Here is a 20971-nt window from a genome sequence, read left to right as displayed (position 1 = left end):
GTGTGTGTGTGTGTGTGTGTGTGTGTGTGTGTGTGTGTGTGTGTGAGAGAGAGAGAGAGAGAGAGAGAGAGAGAGAGAGAGAGAGAGGGAGAGAGAGAGAGCACATATACATGACATGTACACTGTATACTTCTGGACATTAGTTCTCTCCTTCCACTATGTAAGTTCAAACTCTGGGATTCAAACTCAGGTCATCAGGCTTAGTGACAAGTACATTTACTCGCTGAGACCGCTTTCTAATGCCTTTCGCTGAATTATTTTCCTTAATTATGTAAGTCAGTTCAGTGGACTTCAACATTCTAGAAAATTCTTTATTAACCAAGGCCAGATCCTGGCACTTGTACAACAAGGCAGGAAGATTACAAGGTTGAGGCCAACCTAGATTACATAGAAACACTCTATCTCAAGAACAACAAAAGAATAGAGCCCAGGGTGTTTCGTTGTTGTTGCTGTCGCTGCTGTCATTTGGGGACAAGGTCTCATACTCCAGGCTGGCTTTTGAGCTGAGAATGACTTTGAATTCCTGGTCCTCCTGGCTCCACCCTCTAAGTGCTAGGGTTAGAGGTTTTCACATTATACCCAGTTTGACAAAGGGATTTTTTAACTTAATTAAATGTACTCAGGAAAACGTACTGTTTTCTCTCCTCCCCATATGACTTGCCTCTAGTTGTATTTCCTAAAGTGAGTTATATAAATTCCACCATTCAATGGATTGGTATACAGGCATGAAAATACAGTCTGTGGTGATATGTGTGTCAGAAACATTGGGACAAAAAATTGAAAGATTTCTTTACTGAAGGAAGTCTCAGAATCCTTCGACTGGGAATATCCATCACAGAAAGAGGAAGCGGTCTCCCATATATGTTGTCTACAGACAGTCTTCTGTCAAATGATCTCTCCAGTGAGCGTGTTAGAGTGAAACTTATTGGCTCATTCCCTTGCCCATAGCAGCACTCTTCACCTCCACCAGACCATCACCCATCTCTCCTCCTAGGAATCTGAGCAAAACCTCATTGGAAAAAAAAATCAGAGGATAAAGGTCTAGATTGGGCTGGTCAAGAGATAGCACTGTGTAGTTAAGCCAAGTTGCCTGCACCTTGCTGCTGCTTCTTCACTAGGAACTTCGCTTTCTCCTGCAGGACTCTGGAGACAGGACTCACAGTGACATAATTGCATTAGAAAGAGCAATTCTGCTGTGTCATTTGCACCAAAAGACTATATTTTTCCCACAAAAGTGTTCAAAAGGAAAAAAATTAAATGAATGGTGTCTTCCAGGAAGTTGGGTCCTTCCCAATTCCCCTTCCATGTGAGATCTGCCAAGGAAGTGTATGAAATACCTCCTCGCAAGTTTGTGATCATTATCAATACTCCTGTTGCCAAGTGACATATTGCTCCCATTGCTTGCTTAGCAGGGACTATCAGCAAGGACAGGCATCTGTCATACACGAAATTATATCTTGAAGTATCAGGTATGAAGAAGCATTGTAATGCTGGTCGCAAGTTAGCAATGACATCACTTCAACTTTCCCTCTACCTTTGGATCAGTTTTCTCCAAGAGGCCTGATTCAAGTGTGTTTTCTTTTAAACACTTCAACTTTGGCAGTGATAATAATAACTATTAAATTGTATGCTGCTCAGCCAGAACATCAGAAAGGGAATGTGAGCTTATTTAGAGACGTCATGGAAAGGATGGTGTCTCCCTACCTAACTTTTCCTCTTCCTTATAGATTCTCCAGAAACACCACTGCTACTCTGCTTTCAGATGTGCTGGGAGTTCTTTTCCCCTTGCGAAGTGTTTTGTAAGGAACATGATACATTTGCTAACTACACGGCAACACTGTTGTTGATTTGAGCTCTGCATTCCATATTGGGAATGCTCAGCATTCATCTGCTCTTGGAGGAGGCAGTTAGGAAGACAGCATCACTCTATGGACATAGCATTTGTGAGGGACACAGAATGAAAGTGTAAAGATGCTAACCTGTAAGTCCTGCATCTGCTTTCAGTGGTCCAGTCACTTATCTACAGATGCCTCCTAAAAACACCTGGCTATTCATCCCACAGGCTAGTCAAGACACAGAATGTCCACAACTAAATCACTTAGCTCCATATTGTCACTCTAACTTGCATTCCCTTACATTCCTTAGCTCGTTAAATGACAGCAGCCAGAATCCTACAAAAGTCATCTGACACGCTTGCACTATTCTTCATGAAACAGCCAGTGTTTCACTCATTCTTACTCTCAGTCTTACTCTCTAAAGCTCCTATGACAAAAAGAGAGAGAGACAGACAGACAGACAGAGACAGACAGAGACAGAGACAGAGAGACAGACATACAGAGAGACAGAAAGACATAGAGACAGAGAAACACACACAGAGACACAGAGAAGCAAAGAGATACAAAGTAACACTGTTTACGTTCAGGCCTAAACCCTAAGAATTACAGCAACAGCCTCTAATAATCTCTCCTACTTTCTAAATCCCATCATTTCATCACCCCCGGCTTCATGCCCACCTAGTATATCTGTCCTGTATAAATCCAACCTCTTTACCATATCCTGCAGTGAGTTGGAAATTTGAAATCAGGCCTCTACACACTTTCACTCTTTTCCTTCATAGTCAATATTTCTGTTCCCCAGATACACAAAAATCTGCTTGTCTCAGCTGCATGGGTCTTGTACATGATGTACCACTCCTTCTGCCTGGAATGCCTGTGCCCACAGTTCAAGTTAGATTTCCATTGCTGTGATAAATGGCTCTTAAAGAAAAAGCAGCTTGGAGAAGAAAAGCTTTATAGCATCTTACACTTCCAAGTCATCGTCCATCAGTGAGGGAAGTCAGTGCAGGATCTCAAGGCAGGAACTGAAACAGAGGCCATGCATGGAGGACTGTCGGTCGCTTACTGATTTGGTTTCAGACTCATGTTCAACAACTTTTCTTAAACAAGCCAGGCCCACCTACCTGCCTGGGAATGATCCTGCACACATTGGGCTAGAACTTCCTATATCAATTGGCAATCAGTAAAATGTCCTCACAGACAAGCCCACAGGTCAGGTTGATGGGGCAGTTCTTCAATTCTTCCCTGGCTTGCCAAGTTGACAACCAAGATTAGCCATCACAACCACCTAGCCAGTTTGGCCAACTCTTCTCCAGCCTTCTAAATTTTAAGTGTCACCTGTTCTAAAACCTTTTCTTGCCCCTTTTCAGCTGTCGATTTCTTTTGTTGCCCTACAGCATTGTAAACACATGTCTGCTATAATATGTAGCCTTGTATATTTTAATCATCTGTCTCTGGCTTCACCAAACTGAGACTCCTGTTGTAATCAGGTTTGTACTTACCACACAGGGGCCCAGGGCCTAATGGTATTCAAAGAACCCATCAGATAATTGAAACAATGAAGACTGGTCATAACTATCATTTTAAATCTGGAGGTAATTATAGATTGACATGCATGTAATCATAAGAAATAAAAGAAACCTATGGAGCTTTTATCTCATGTTACATAATGGTAACATCTCATGTAAATATTATACGGTATCACCAGAAAATAAACCCTGGGGGTCTAGTTGACCTTATTTAGCATCACCGGTCCCACAAGAAAGCCATTTGCAACATGGATGGGCATGAAACAATTCTATTCTTACTTTTAGATCATTTGATTCTATTTCTACCTCCATTGGTGGCTTAAATTGCCTATCCAGCTCTGCCACTCTACTGATCACGTTGTGCCTGCTTTCAACAAAACCCCTTGGCTTTTTTCCCTATTGTTCTCATCCAGCACTTGGACACTTGGCTTAAGAGCAAAGCTATACATGGCTCTCTATTACATTCCATCTGTTGGTTTCAGCCCATTGCTTCAAGCTATTGAAATGTTTTCAAATCTTTTTTATTATATTTTGCGGCGGGGGGGGGGTGTACACATAGGCCACAGCATGAATGTAGAGGTCAGAGGATGACTTTCTTTCCTAACTTTGATTCTTCATTGCAATGTATTAGCTATTCTTCCCAGTCCTGTGTCATCTGAAAATCTGTGAAGCATGTCATTGATTTTTATCCAAAGCCTTGGTAGTTTTGTCAGATGGCCTCTGTTTTTGCTAGGCAGAATATTGGGTAGCTATTGAAATGATACATATGAAGATCATACATAAAATGTGTCTATATCCAAAATATTTTCATCTATGTATTGTATACGTGTATGCATGAATATGGGTGAGCATGTACCATAGTGTACTGTGGAAATCAGAAGATAGCTCATAGGAGTGGCTTTTCTCTCTCCACTATGTAGGTTCTGAGAAGCAAACTCAGGTCATCAGGTTTGACGGCAAGCGGCTTTACTTGCTGAGCCATCTTACTGGCAAGCATAAAAATTGTAAAACACCAAAAGCAGATGTATTATTGGCATAACTATGTAGTACTAGAAACACAAATTAATAATAATCTATAAAGACCCAAAAAGCTACAAGGAGCATAGGAACATGAAGATAGAGGGCTTAACAACAGTAGTAATAAAAATAGCTAACATTTACTGAATGCTTTGAGGTCTAGATACTCTTATAAATCAGGTCTATGTGAACAAACGCACTTTATCCTCCCTCCCTGGCCATGAGGTAGTCAGTCTTATTATTACCCATTGTACAGATGAAAACCTAGGGTCCAAAGCAATTAACCAGGCTGCATCCAGTTGCAGAAATCCTAAGTGGCAGAACCATGATATCTATCCAAACATACAGGCTCCAATATGCACTTGTATACAGGGATATGGGAATATAACTGGTTCTCAGGAGTTATATAAGGTTTACTGTGGAGCAGGCATCATGGTAAATGCCTATAATCCCAGCACTCAGAAAACTTGGACAGGACTATTGTGAGCTTAAGACCAACGTGGACTTCCTAGTTTCATGCTATCCTGAGTGATATCATATGACCCTGTTTCAAAAAAAAAAAAAAACAGAAAGAAAAAGATTTGCCACACAAAGAATAGTGATGAATAGATATGATACTAAAGAGAATAGAGGTATATTATCTGGTAGGCCAGTCTCACCTTCCTTCTGCCAACAATTACCACCTATTTACATCTATTCCTCTTTAATCAATTTCTCCACCTGTCATTTAATGTATATTTTCTCAATTTATTTGCTTAGATACAAATTTAGTCCTGACTGAAGGCTTTTCGTCTTCTTCTGATCACGTTTTAAGGTGGCTCACTAGCTGCCTCCTGCTTTCCTCCCATTCTCCCAGATACTGTTATTATAGATGTTTCCATTCATTTGACCTTGCCTTGGTTATGCAGTTCTGTAATCTTTTATAAATACATTCAGCGAAAATCTGTTGAGTCACTGCTATGAACCAGGCAACGAGGATATGAGATAAGATGGACCTATCATAGTAAAGAAGTTGATAGTATAATAGAAACAAAAGTAAGCAATTAGAATGCCTACCGTATTTTTGTGTATGTGTTGCTGAGAGTTGAACTCAGGGCTTCGCACATGCTAGTCAGTTGCTATTTGACTGAGCTACAAGCCCAGCCCCAGTCAATAACACCTTTCACATTTACCATATGATAAACATTGCGATGAGGGCCTTTCATAAAGTATCATAGGGACTAGACTGAGGTGATGAAGTGTTGAGGCTGGAGTCAAAAAGAAAAAAGCTGATAATATATCATGCTTCTGCTACTTGCTGAGCATGTGGTTTCTGATATTGTTTCTTAGCTGGCCAATGAACAACAGTAGTAGGCATTTCATATGGTTACAATAGAATACTTTAGTATATGCAAAGAACATAGCAAGATGCTTAACACACAGTGCATTCATTAGTTTTCCATCACTAGGAAAATCTACTTGGCAAATAACTTAAGGATGCAAGATTTCTTTCTTTTTTCTTTCTTTCTTTAATTACTTTACAGCCTGATCCCAGGCCCCTCCCTCCTCTCCTCCCAGTCTCACCCTCATGCCCATTCCTCTATTCCTCCTTTTCCTTCTCAGAGAAGGGGAGGCCTCCAAGTGGTAGCAAGTCACCATTGACACCTCAAGTCTCAGCAGGACTAAACATATCCTCTCCCACTGAGGCCTGACAAGGCAGTATCTCCTTTAAAATGGAAAGGTTTTCCCATTGGTATTAGAATTCTAAAGCTTAGTTAATGAGTATATCCATTTCTGTGGTGATTTTATTACAGAATAAGTAATGCCTCTAGCCAGGTGGTAGCCCTTTACCAGTGAATTCTTGAAGCCATGGGGCTTCCTACCAATATCTTTCTAACATGTTCTTATTGGTGAAACATGCCAGGCCCTCCTACCTTTTCTGGGTACAGGGTCTCACTCTGCAGCCCTAGCTGGCCTGGAACTCACTATATAAACCAGACAGGCCTCAAACTCACAAATATCTCTCTGCCTCAGGGTTCCAATCCCTAGAATTAAAGGCATGCACCACCATATCCAGTCCAGTCCTTTATTTTCCCTGAGCATGTCATTCAATAAGCCAGCTTCTACTGGTGGCCAGAGCACACTGAGACAATTTGTGTGCTGTGTTGAAGGAGGTCTCACTACCCACCACTGAGGACTACTGTTCCTCACCACCCTCCCTTTTCTCCTCTTACACAACTGTATCCATAAGGTGGCTTTTCAATTCTCCAGCGTACACTATTAGTGGGTCTTTGTCTGAGTCAATAGAACAAGTAGCAGTGAATTCTACAGCAACATTAACCATTGAAATTGCATTGGTAACAAATGTGGAGATGGGTGAAGAAATTTAACATAGTCCACTCAGGAGATGAAAACCACTCAGTCAGGCCCGATCAACATACTTTTCCTCCTTTATTGTTGTCTGTTGTGCAAACACTGTGTGTTTTCTATATTTGAGTATATTCAGTTTCTTACAAACTCTGCTGCTTTGTCAGGATGTCATTTCTATTCCCCATAGCTGTTTTCCTCTTTTCTGAGCCCTAGTTGCCTTAACTTATAGCATCCAGCTGCTGGGCTAGATTTTTTGCTCCATTACTGCTGTCCTGATGCTCCTGGCTTCTAAAGTGTTAAAAAAAAAAAAAAAAAAGAACCAACATCCAAGCCCTGGCTATGCCCTCCTAGCAGAACTAGATTTCTGCCCCTTATAGCTCCATATTTTTTTTTTATCCTTCTGAGAGGCTGTGTGATGCATTGTCTTGCTTAGCTTTGACTTCCAGTCTCCTGGAAATTCAGAAGAGGTGCTGAGAATGCAGCTCAGTTGGTAGAATATTTGCCTAGTGTGCACAAAGGCCTGCATTCTACTCCCAGCATTGCATAAGCTCATTACAGTGGCATAGACCTGTACTCCCGGCATTTGTCATATTTTCTGCTCTGATGCCCTGGCCCCTGAACTATATACTCCGATCTTACTGTTGATTTTCAAATGCCCCATCATATAGTATTTACTTGCATCAGACAAAAGGTAAGCTTTGAAATGGGGATAAAAGTACGCTTCTAGAAGTCCAGTACTGGAAGAGAGTGGCTCCAGTGGTCAGGAAGAGTAGGAGAGAGGCGAGGGAGAGGAGAAAGCTTAGTAAATGGGAAGGTGTTACACTAACATGGGATCAAAACACCCTGGTATTCTTGTCCTCAGTAGGATGACTCTAGATAAGGACAGTATATATTCCAAACTGGCTAGAAGGGGGGATTTTTAATATTCCACCACAAAGAAATGACAGGTGGTAGAGGCAGTAAAGATGACAATTAACCTAATCAAAACTTTACCCCATAAATTCATGTAATATATTTATATTGCAGATGAATTAAAAACAATCGAAAGAGATAAGTTCCTTTAAGAAAAAAAAGCAAAAAGTGTGAGGATGACTTTTTTTTTCCAATTTGAGACAAGGTCTCATGTAGGCCAGTATGTAACTTCTGATATTCCTGATTCCACCTTGCAGATGAACAAACTGAAAAAGTGTATTCATTGTGACAGTCGTATTTCATGCATTCTGCAGTTCTTTGTGCTTGGCAAATGACTTAATGTGCCACCATGAGCTGACTGCTGGATCACTTGTAGGCAGATTTCTGAATGCAAGACAGAAGAAACCTCGGGTGCCAAAAGAATCTCCCTGCAAAGTTCCTCATTTGGGCATGGAGACTAAAACAGGAAGCAATAACTTGGGAAGCCATCTAATAGAGCCTGATGTAATGGCTTAGCGAGGTCACACAGAGCTGCCCTTGAATTCTGGCTCAGCACTTACTAGCTGAGTGACCTTGAGCCAATCATTCTCTGATTGTAGCATGATCAATAATAATAAAGTTGTTCTTTAATTTATTGCTTTCTTATTTATTAAAAAGTCGATATTTCCTCCACAGATTTTGAAATCCTTTAGAGTGATCATATAAAAAGCATCTCTTAGATTTGTTTCTATGATTCTCATTACTTTCTTTCCCCGTTTCTTTGCAGTGCCACATCACTTTACAGATTTGTAATGCATACTATTTACAATAAATTTGTATGAGCTGTGGTAATAACATATTCATTAGCAAGACATCTGTGCCCAAGTAAAGTAGCTTAAAAGTTAAAATGGGTAGGATTCAGAATTCATCTCCTGTATTGGGGATGAAATTTTCTTTCATGTAAAACATAAAATTTAGTCTATAGAAATAATGCATTCATAAAAGTGTAAAACATGCCAGGGTGTGGTGGTACATGCCTTTAATCTTAGGAATCAAGAGGCAGAGGTAGGCAAATATCATGGACTTCGAGGCCAGTCTAGTTTATACAATGAATTGGGATCTTGTCAAAAAAAAAAATTAAAAAGAAAATGTAAAGCATGCAAATTCATAGAGTTCTTAGTAATACTTAATGTATATATCATTAAAAACTATAACTTACTATTTTGAAATTCATCAAGCTCTTCTACTGTGCTTCATAACCCCTGATCCCTGTGAAAACCAAAGTAGTAACTTTGGTCCAGGGTATAACTCAGTGATAGAGATTATATTTACCCTAGGTGGTCCCTACATTCCATCCCCAGGACCAAAGTAAAGGTGGAGGAAGAAGGCAACTTGCCTCCATGCCTATTCAATGAGTGAGAGAAAACAATTGTCAGTTGAGATTTCAACATAGTGCAGTATAGCCCAAGCTACATATTGCTTTTTTTAAAAAAAAATATATAATTACATATAGGCGTGCGTGTGCCTTTTGTTGGTGTGTGCATGAGTGCAGGTGCCTATAGAGGCCAGAGGAGATAGATGCCCTGGAGCTGGAGTTACAGACAGTTGTGACCTGGTCCTAAGAACTGCACTTAGGTCACCTAGAAGAGCAACAAGTGGTCTTAACCATTGAGCCATGTCTCCAGCCCTCTGCCAACTTATAAAGCTCCGTACTCTTAAGCTCTGCACTTACTGAGCACGAATAACTATAAAGATACTATATACCAGGACCTGAAGGTGGGAAATATGGTTTGAAATCGCCTGTGAAATAAGCTCTGAGCATTTTTAAGTTACCAGTATGCTGAGAGGGGAGAGATAATAGTCCAGGAAGAAGAGCCCAGTGGCCAAACGAAATGAGCTGGCTATCTTGTTGTGTTAGGGAAGAGATCAAAATACACAAGCATGACAGCCTACCTGTCTAAAATATGACTACCCTTTTATAGATCACCTTATGTTTGCTCTCTTCTCAGTCCCTTCTTAGAGAACTAACCTGCTTGCTCTTGCGTCTCTTTTAGGCTCTTTGAAACCCTTCAGTCACTCTTTTGGTCTGTTTTTGGCCTTTTAAATCTCTATGTCACCAATGTGAAGGCCAGACACGAGTTCACCGAGTTTGTGGGAGCGACTATGTTTGGGACATACAACGTCATCTCCCTGGTAGTGCTGCTGAACATGCTCATTGCCATGATGAACAACTCCTACCAGCTTATTGCCGTGAGTAACTGCTTTACAATGGGGCTTCTTTGGGTTCCTGGTGGCGTCACAGTGATGTGGAGTCCATTCCAACCTCAATGAAGCTCCAAGCTCAATGAAACAGTCTGTTTGCCTCAGCGAATATACATCAGTCGGTTATTAGCTAACTTCTTGCCAGAGCATTTCTGTTTGCAGCCTCAGTGTACAGAATGCCAGTAACCTAGATTAGGTTACTCTAGCCGATGACTTTCTTGCTATCTGTTGAAAACGTTTTAAAACGTTAAAATGTTTTAAACCATTTGCATGGATTTTCTTGCCTCAGTAAGGAAACCTTGGGGGATATATGCACAGTTGCCTACTCAATTTGGCCTCTCATTTATATTCAGGAGAAACCCGGTTTATCTGTTTCTGTAAGGAGACTACTACAAACATCTTCCTCAATTTGGAGATTGGTTGCAAACATTACCTTCCGGGAAAGAAAAGGGCTATTTTGTTTTTGGCACAAGGTTTCAATAGTATCCAAAGTTAGCCTAAAACTCACTGTGTAGCTGAGGATGACCCTGAACTCCTGGTCCTCCTGGCTCCCTGTCTCAGCTGTCATCCTGGAACTGACTTTTATCATGGAGTCAAACTTGGGTAACTCTTTCCTCTTCTTGGGCCTCTGTTTCTTCATCCAAAAAAGTGAGGGAGTTGGATGGATGGTAACTAATACCATTGCCAGCTCTGTGTGTCAGTGTATCTACAGATCAAGGCAGGACAGCAAAGTCCTTCCTAGCTCTGTAATTCTATTCTAGTCCATTGTTATGTTGAAGCAGAGTAATACAACAGAGCTCAGATTCATCTCTTTCCCCTCATGCCCCCCCTCTCTTCTCTCTTCTTCCCTTTCTCCTTTCCAACCCCACCTTTACTCAAATCCAACTAGAAAAAGACCTTTGAGATAATTTATGATTTATGCTCACACCTAGTCTGTCTCTAGAAGGAGTGAGATGAGAACACGCATGGAATCTAAAAGGTTTCTTTTGCTGCCTGCCAATGCACTTGTAGTTGTCTCACTAAATATCTAGTAGTTGATTATTCCTAGTGACAGAAAAAAAAAAGGGTGAGATTTTCTTGTCATCTAATATAGGGTTTCAGTGTGCCCCATTGAGCTGGGTGACATTTCCTAGCAAGAATGGAAATCAACTCTAACTTTTTTGTCACCACCTACTGGTATGGGATTTGGTTTCAATACCACCTACTTCTGCACCCAAAAGAAAACACCTCATTTCCCCTCCCTACAGGCCTGAGTAGATAGCCTGAATGGGGCCTCCACCATCTCACACATCTGGAGCCAGGGATAACCACTCTGAATGCTCCCCTACTGCTCTGGAATTTCCCTGTGGTATTTTTAAACTATTTGGAAATGGATCCATTAGGATGTTGATATTTGGCAACCTAATTGCACAAATACCTGAGTTTTCATAAGTGGTAAAGAACAGAAAGCAGATTTCCTTCCGTTTGTAACATCTCCATTTCAGAAGTGTCCCTTTAGAAGGCCTCTGCTATGGGAGCAAAGACTGCAGGAAGACAGCCCACTGGAGACACAGATCTCTTCTTTCAAAGGGTATCACAGACTCCCTCAGCCTCGGGAGGAATTCGCTTGTCAGCAAATTTCACTGGGAAACTGCCCTGTGTTTATTCTAGTTCAAAGGTTAAGAGCAGCAGCTAAGAGCTATCCCAGAAAGAGTTGAGCTCTTTATCAGTGTCCCATGAAGGGCTCAAAGCTGCTGGTGAGATGGTCTGCTTTAATGAGCAGTTGAATCTAAACAAGAAAAGAATCTACAAGTGGGAAAATATACATAAAGTTACCGTAAAATCCCAGAATGCTCAGTGATTTTTGTAACACTATCTGTGCATTTCTTCCCTTAATATTTTTCTCAGTTCTGAAACAAATACGATTTGAGTTGTTAGCCAGTCACCTATGACAGTTTAAATGAATAGGTCCTGGCTCTTCCCGAGATCGGGTAAGCAATGAGAAGTTCCATAAGGCCAATGGGCCTGAGAAAGCATCAGAAGGGACACTAACAAGAAAAAGATTAGAGGCACAGAAAATGTCACCATCATGATGGTTTTCCAAAAGCTCAGATGTGGGCAGCGGTTCCCAAGGCAAAGATACCAGCAGCTTCCATATAAAATAACAATTGCTGGTGGACATGCTGGAGATTAAAACAGAAATGGCTATATTTGTATTTCAAAAGAGTTCTGGGCTGAGATTCAGAAAGAATGGCCCCTTGTTAAAAACTCGGCCTTCCTGAAGATTGGTCTCATGGTGTTCTCTTTATAAGTTACAAACTATATCTGTGGACCATTCAAGTGTCCATGGCCTAGAAGTTATTTTGGTTTCTTCCTGATTCCCACAGTCCTTGTTCACAAGATGCTAGTCATTGGGCCAGTCTCAATTTGAATTAGGCTAGTATGAATCCTAAAATCTACACCTAGACCCACCACACCGTCACATTGCCCCTCATTTGAAGTGAATATGCTGTAAAAACACTAGTACATGTGCAGGAGAAATGCCTCAGTGGTTAGCAGTACTAACTGCAACAGGGCATGGTGTAGCACATCTGTCACCCCAGCACTCAGGGAGGCAGAGGCAGGCAGATCTCTGTGAGTTAGAAGCCAGCCTGGTCTACCAAGCAAGCCCAGGACAGCCAGGGCTACACAGAGAAGCCCTGTCTTGAAAAAAAGTATCACTGCAGCCACAATGTGGTCCACAACTGTCTGTAATTCTAGTTCCAGAAGATCCAATGGCCTTTTCTGACTACCATAGGTACCAGGCACACATGTGGCACACATACACACACACACACACACACACACACACACACATGCGCACATGCACATCTTTTCATTTGTTTCTTACTGTAGTCCATTTCCTGCACCAATGGAAAAACCCCCATGGCTTTCCATCTCTCTTTTACATAGATTTGACCAATTAGAAAGTAGGTGGCAGCAGAAGGTAGACTTTTTCTCCTTCCCTCAACCTCACTTTCTGTGGTGCTTCTAGAAACTGCTGTGTCCTCTGTGAGACTCTCAGGCAATGATTAGCAGGGTTTCACCACTCTCCTTGGCCTCATTTTCCAACCAGGCCTTATCATGGAGCACCAGTCTCCATGTTGCCCTTCAAACTTTAGAAGAAGAGGCCCATCCTATTGCTAAGTGCTGACTTACCTCAGTGTCCCATGTTGAGCATCCCATCTTCTTCATCTCCTGTATAAAAACACCAGTGCTTGCGTATGTCTTCAAGGTTTGAAAGACTTAGGAGTGATACCTAGCCATTCAGTTGTAGTCCAGCCAGTATCATCTGACTGCATTGTTATGGTGTGTATTTAGAAGGTATATGTCAATCTGACTTTGATGTATGGCTCAAATTTGGAAAGACAGAAAAGTGACTGCATGGTTGAGCTCTCATTCTGGCAAAGAAATAGCTTGCACACCATTAGAGAGTGACCTGGTCTTTGCTGAAGCACCACCCCTTACTCCTTTCTACCATTGCTGCTTTGATTGCCTGTGAACCCTTTCAAAGGTGAATGAAGTTCTCTTTGCCCCAATAATGTGTTGGCACACTGCAGAGAACCATGGAGAGGACTCATGTAGCTAAGAGCTACATCAAAGCTCTAGATCCTGTCTGTGTGACAATAACAAAGGAGGATGAGCTTGGTGTGTCTGGATCCATACATCCTCATTCTGGGCCCTATTACTGCTATCGAGGTTAGAGTTTTTCTAAGATGTTAAAATTCAGCAGTTACCATATAATGAATAAGGATAACTAACATACGGACATGCCTTTATTAATTGCCAGGCACTGGACCAATTATTTCCTATCTATTATCACTATAACCATCATTCATGACCACCATTTTCTTATGGGCCACACATTATACAAATTCATTCAGTGCATGTTATCTCACTAAACCATCACACCCACCTTATAAGGTATTATTAATTTCATTTTATAAATGAGGAAACTGAGGCAAAGGCATTGAAGTCACTTGTCTAAAGAGGCACACTCCTTTCTAATTAGCATGCTTGTTATACACATTAATTAGTTTTGGTGTGATTTTTCATTACATGCATACAGCAAGCGCTATAGAAACCCAGCCTCTCTATATCTAACCTACCTTCCCTCCAACTCTAGCAATCACTATTCTGTATTTAGGTCAATGTTCATTTAAAAGCATGCACTTGGGAAAGTATAAATGCTGTACTTGTATTTCTGAGCCTGGCTTATTTCACCTGACATAATATCCTGCATTTCCATCCATTTTGTTGCAAAAGAAAAGCATTTCATTCTCTTGATGGCAGAATAATACTCCATTGTACATATGCACCACATTCTCTTTACCCATTCATGTCTTGATTCTGTATTTCAGCTATTGAGATAATGTCACAATAAACATCTGGATGCAGATATCTTTTTTGGAACAGTGACTTCCTTTCTTTTGTGTGTATGTCCAGAAGTGAGACAGTTGGATATTATGAATTCTATTTTTCTTTTGTTGAGGAGCCTCCGTATTGTTCGCCATAATGGCTATGCTAATTTTTGTTCCTAGCAGTAGTGTATAGGAATTCATTTTTCCCTCACACCAGCATTTGTTATTTCTTGTCTCTCAATCCAAAGTAACAACAGTGTCCTGTCCTACCTCCTCCTTTTGGCCTGTATTCTACTTCAAAGGCCCTGATGCACACAGGACACCCAGCTTCTATCCAACCTCACCCTTCCTCCCGTTGGCTTACTGACTCACTGATTGTCTCCGGGCTTCTAACCATAGAGATCCTGTAGGGAGACTGCCTTTCTCCTCCCAACTAAGTGTCATCTTTCTTAAGCCTGTATGCTCAGCACCACACTTACACCTCTGGCTCTCTCTCTCTCTCTCTCTCTCTCTCTCTCTCTCTCTCTCTCTCTCTCTCTCTCTCTGGCTCTGTCTGTTTGTCTCTCTCTCTCTTGTTTCCTCTTTCTCTTAGGGTGCCTACCAGACATCAAATACATACTTTCTCCTCAACTCTGTCCTTAATTCTGTCAGACAATTAGCCAGCTATGGTGACTCATATCTTTATTTTTCCCAGCCTAGTATTTCTTATTTGTTTGTTTGTTTATTTATTTATTTATATTCTTCTCTCAAACAATACATTCTGACCTCAGTTTTCCCTTCCTCAACTCCTTCTAGTCCCTCCCCACCTCCACTCTCCCCCAGACCGACTCTTTCGCCATTTCTCTTCAGAAAAGAGCAGGCCTCGCAGCGATATCGACTGAACACGGTACAACAAGATACAATAAGAAGAGGCACACATTCTCACATCAAATCACATTTTTATTTTTTAATATTCATTTTTTATGTGTATGGGTTTTGCCTGCATGCATGTTATACAGTGTGTGCATACCTGCTGACCTCGGAGGCCAGAAATGGAGTTACTAGAGTTTCAGATACTTATTACATCCCAGGAATAGAACCTGAGTCCTCTGGAAGAGCAAGAAGTGCTCCTAGTGACTGAGCCTCACCAGCCAGTGGCTCATGCCTTTAATCCCAGCCCTCAGGAGGTAGAGGTAGGCAGATCTTAGTGAGTTCAAGGTCAGCCTGATTAATATAGCAAGTTCACGCACAACCAAGGCTGCATGGTGAGACCTTGTCTTAAAAAGATATTCTGTCAGAAACACCAGCATACAGGCACGGAATAAACAAACCCACCGCCATACTCATGAGCATAACAAGAATTCATTATCTTACACACCTGCCTTGGAACCTCTCCGCACTCTGCCTTTTTTTTTCCCAATCAGATCTTGTATGCCTAAAGTGTTTCTTGAAATTATACCCACACCAGTAAACAAACTGTCCAACACTCTGCTCTAGAATTGGCGATTAAGGCATCTCGGCAAAGGCTGTACAGCTGGCAGCAACTGCTCACTGCTTTTAGACAGCCACTTTCTGCCTGGCCTGGTTTGGCTCGCCCCCTGGTAGTCTAACATAGGAACAGCATCGCATTTTCTTCGCTCTATTGCACATTTTCTTTGCCTTATTGCTCTTTGGCTTCGGGTTTGTCTGTGAGCAGCAGGAGAATGTGCATCTGCTGGGGACCAGATTGACTCACCTTGAGATTGTCACAGCGCGTGATTGCAGTGTTCTGCTGAGCTCTAAACTCAGTTTCCAACTGTAGTTGCAGGCTGTGCTGCTTGCTACTGCCTGCTAAGAGTTTTGGTGACTGACAGAGGGGCAAGGAGGGATGGAAAGAGTGCACATAAACAGAGATGATTTTCTTTCCTGATGTTAAAAAGCAACCTGACAGAATAGATACCTGAGCTGCTTCTCTGTATCCCATGGGTTGCCTGTCCTTAGTGTTCATCAGAAGCATAAATAGCTATCATCTTGGGTCAATCTTACAGAAACAGGACTGACAATGCCAGTTACCAGTTAGCCCTGATGCTCTTCCGATGTGCCTGAGGAAGCAAAGGGAGGGGCACCAGCAAGAAACAGTGATTGGAGGCACAGGAAATGTCACCATCCTGGTTTTGCAAATGCTCAAATCTGGGTAGCAGGTCCCAAGCCAAAGATATCAGCAGCCTCTACCAGTGAGCATTTCAAAAGGTTTCCGGGCTGAGATTCAGAAGAAAAGAAAAATTGCTACTTGTTGAAAACTGAATCTCCCTACAGATTGGTCTCAGGATGTTCTCTCAAAATATCTACATTTGTAGATAGTTCAAGTGTCCGTGACCCAGAGATCATTACGAAGAAAAGAGAGACTCTTTCTGCATTCAAACCTCTTCTCACAGCTATGAACCTTTTGACTGAAACAACAAATGAAACCCGTATTCTTTTGCTTCTGATTGGTTTGAAGGTTTTTATTCCTTTTTTTGCCAAAATTTATTTATTTATTATGGATACAGTATTCTTCCAGGGTGTGTGCCTACATGCCAAAAGACAGCACCAGATCACATTATAGATGGCTGTGGGCCACCATGTGGTTGCTGGGAATTGAACTCAGGACCTCTGGAAGAACACTGAGCCATCTCTCCAACTCCTATTCCCAGTTTTTTTAAAAACAGGGTTTCTCTGTGTAGCCCTGGCTGTGTTGAACTCTCTTTGTAAACTGGTATGGCCTTGAACTCAGAGATCTACCCTCCTCTGACTACTAGGATTACAGGCATGTGCCACCGTGCCTGGGCTGAGATTGTTATTATTTGTTTGTTTGTTTGCTTTCTTTTTCTAGACAGGGTTTCTCTGTGTAGTCTTGGCTGTTCTGGACTCTCTTTGTAGAGCAGGCTGGCCTTGAACTCACAGTGATCCGCCTGCCTCTACCTCCAGAGTGCTGAGATTAAAGGTGTGTGCCAACACGCCCGGGACTGTTATTTTTTAGTTGCCTTGAACTTTTCACCTTCCTGCCTATGCCTCCCATATCCTCAGGTTACAGGTGTGTGACCAGAAACTCGGCCTCTGTTTGGAATTTAAAAGTAAAAAGTGGCATTGGAGACATGGCTCAGCAGTTTGGATGGGTCCCCAGCCCATAAACACATTTGACTCCAGCTCCAGGGGATATGATGCATTCTTCTGGCCTCTGGACACACACATACACACACACACACACACACACACACACACACACACACACACTTTAAAACAGATTTACAAAACATTAAATGTGAGTTCTGAGTTAACATTAAGAAAGCCTTTCTTGACTCAAATGGTATATACTCACTTATACCTGCATACTAGCCCAAGGGGCATGTCCCACCAAAGCCTTCACTTACCAGGAAACCGGGACAGAGGGGAGGACATCCTATTGGGACTCTAGATGAGAGAAGCATGGGAGAATAGCAAAGTAGAAGGATCCAGAGGGTCCTAGAAATCTACAAGTAGAACATTATGATAGGCAGATTTGGGCCCAGGGGTCCCGCTCAAACTAAGGCACCAGCCAAGGACAATACAGGAGGTAAACTTTAAACCCCTACCCAGATCTAGCCAATGGTCAGAACATTCTCCATAGTTGAGTGGAGAGTGGGATATGACTTTCTCACGTACTCTGGTGCCTCACATTTGACCATGTCCCCTGGAGGGGGAGACCTGGTGGCACTCAGAGGAAGGACAGCAGGTTACCAAGAAGAGACTTGATACCCTATGAGCATATACAGGGGGAGGTGATCCCCCTCAGGAACAGTCATAGGGGAGGGGAGTCAGGGGAAAATGGGAGGGAGGGAAGAATGGGAGGATACAAGGATGGGATAAACATTGAGATATAACAAGAATAAATTAATAAAAAAAAAAAAGAAAGCCTTTCTTTCCCAGAGGCATAGCCTTCCTCTCAACACAGGAGATGAAATGGGCAGGGAGTGTTGACAACACAAAAACCAAAATACCTAGAGTAGCATCAGGGACACTGTCTGCCTTTTACTTAAGGTATAATAACAGATTTGTATTATCTCAGTTGTTAAGGTAAATCTGTTGTTTTAATTTTTATTTATTTTTCTCTCATACAATACATCCTGACCGCAGCTTTCCCTCTCTCCACTCCTTCCAGTTCCTTCCACCCCCTTCTCCCTCAGATCCACTCCCTCTATCCTGACCGGCCCTCTCCCTGCACTCCCCGCCCACTTGCCCCAGAAAAGATCAGGCCTCCTAAGGACATCAGCCGAACATGGTACAACAAGATAAATATGCTGTTTTAAAGGACTAGGGAAAATATCAGGATAATATAGCCCCCACCCCTGTGCGTGTGTGTGTGTGTGTGTGTGTGTGTGTGTGTTGTGTCCCCACATACAAATGTGTGCCCTTTTCTCCTTTATGCCCAGCCTTCTTTCTTTCCTTTATGTCTTGTTTTCTTCACAAAATCCTGTTTTCCTTTGCTCTCCTTGCCACTTTTCCCTGAATAACAAAGACTTGAAGAGAAACGTATGTAGCTCAAAGTTCTCCTAATAATTGTTGCACATCAGAAATCTCGGGGAGTTGACAAAAGGAAAGCATTGTAGGCGTCTTCATTCATTAAGGAATTGATAATTATTAAAGAAGATTTGAATTAATGGGTTTACAACTCTCTCATCTAACTCCATCCTGTGTCTATGGCCTGGCTCTAAAGAGCCACCTGGTGGCTCTTCTAAGAGATAACGCCTCATCCGCACAGGCAAACTAATTGATGGAGAGATATTTTCGAACATGGTCTAGGATACTGTACGCTCTTGTTTGTAAATGAGTTTGAGGGCTAGGGAGACAGCTTAGCAGTTAAAAACACTGACTGCTCTTCCAAAGGACCCAGGTTCAATTCCAAGTACCCACATGGCACCTCACAACCATTTGGAACTACAGTCCCAGGAGGATCTGACATCCTCTTCTGGCCTCCGCCAGCACCAGGCATTCACATGATGCACAGACATAAATGGTAGGCAAATTAATATAAAAATTAATATAAACATAAAAATTAATATAAAAGAATTTAAATATACTCGAAACATGAATAAATTAATGATGTTTTAGTGCATAGAGAAGCTGGATATTTTGAAGAACAAAGCATTTTGCATAAAGCTGACCAAAATTTGTCTTACTATCCTCTTGCCAGGGATAAGTGGCTGTATTAACTACTTGTCGCACTACTTTGTAACTTAGGGAACTATTTATTTTGGATCCATCCTGTAGACAGGAACTTACTGACCTGTAGTCAGTCAGCAGAGACCTATTAATACTAGTACTCACCCCACTTTTGCCTCAGATTTGGTCTAGGAGCCCAGCCCAAGGACTAGTGCTTCCCATATTAAGTTGTTGGGGTTTTTTGTTTGTTTGGTTGGTTTTGATTTTGAAAGACAGGGTTTCCCTGTATAGCCTTGGCTGTTCTAGACTCACTTCATGGACCAGGCTGGCCTTAAACTCACAAATATCCACCTGCCTCTGCCTCCCTGAGTGCTAGGATTATAGGTGCATACCTCCATGCCTGGCTAGGGTCTTCTCATCTTAATTAAGGTAATCTAGAAAGTTCTGTACACCCATACCCCGAGGCTTGTGTCCTGGTGACTCTATGTCCATTCAAATTAACAATATTAATCATTGCAGTGACCTTTCCTGTAAAGGGCCAGTTAGTAAATATTTTACGCTTTATGGGCCTAAGTTCTGTCTCAACTATTCAATTCTTCTGTCAGAACACAAAAGTAGCCAAAGGCAATCCACAACTAATGGCTGTGTGCTAGTAATGTTTTACTTATGGACACTGAAATTTCTGTAAAACTTAAGCGGCAAAATATTGTTCATTTAATTTTTATTACATTAAAAATGAAAGAAATATTTTTAGCTTGTGGAATGTACAAAACTAAGTAGCCAGTTTTCCAACTACATGGCTGATTTGAAAATATGTGTCTTTTCAACCTTTGTAGACCCAAGAAAGCTTCATGGCTAGGCGCTGGCATTTCTTTTCTTCATATTCCGTTGCTGCCTAAAAATAGGACATATAGTAAGTCCCTAGTAAATGCTTCTTATGAATTGATAGAAAGACATGTTGGGCAATCTCTGGTTTATACTTTGTCAAACCTGTTTTAAAAATAGATAAGTGGACTCATTCCTTCCAAGAATTTGATGCATAGAAATCAATGAATTCTTATAGCTGTTGTAGGGGAATTGTCTGAGAGAAAATCTGCCTCACTGTGGACGTCATAGCAATAATTAACAAATCACTGGCATCAATAATACTATATATAATATATATGTTTAATAATTTTATATATATTTAGCTTAATACCATGCTGTTCACTTTGTAAAACACACATGTGTTGTTGAAAATGTTATTTGCATGTTACAGATAAACAGGCTTCTTGTAAATGTTGAGACATGACTGAGCTCATGTGGCAAGTTTGTTCATTCCTGCAAACAATTGCTCATGAGAGACAATTAAGTCAGCTACCTGTGCTCCATTGGATAGGTTTAATGCCCATTCACACATAAGTGACTCTAGTTAAATCCAGTTGCTCACAAAGCAAACTAAAAAGAACAAAAAACAAAAACACGGAAGTGGAATGAGAACTTGGTGGGAGGTAGGAGGAGGAGAAGACAGGGTGGATGGATGAGTCTGACTAGAATATTACATGTATGTATGAACTTGTCAAATAATGGGTTA

General features: G+C 41.5%; 1 protein-coding gene across 1 annotated transcript in view; it reads left to right on the top strand.

Annotated features, from left to right (window-relative positions):
- Positions 1–20971, top strand: part of Trpc5 (transient receptor potential cation channel subfamily C member 5) — a 259616-nt gene that overhangs the window by 218754 nt on the left and 19891 nt on the right. The window contains exon 7 of the mRNA XM_051142246.1: positions 9676–9871. Within this exon, the coding sequence (XP_050998203.1) occupies positions 9676–9871 (196 nt within the window). The remainder of the gene's footprint in view (positions 1–9675; positions 9872–20971) is intronic.

Source organism: Acomys russatus, chromosome X (genome assembly GCF_903995435.1).
Source record: "Acomys russatus chromosome X, mAcoRus1.1, whole genome shotgun sequence".
Lineage (NCBI taxonomy): Eukaryota > Metazoa > Chordata > Mammalia > Rodentia > Muridae > Acomys > Acomys russatus.
Note: the sequence above shows the minus strand (reverse complement) of the source record. Positions and strands in the feature narration are given on the sequence as shown.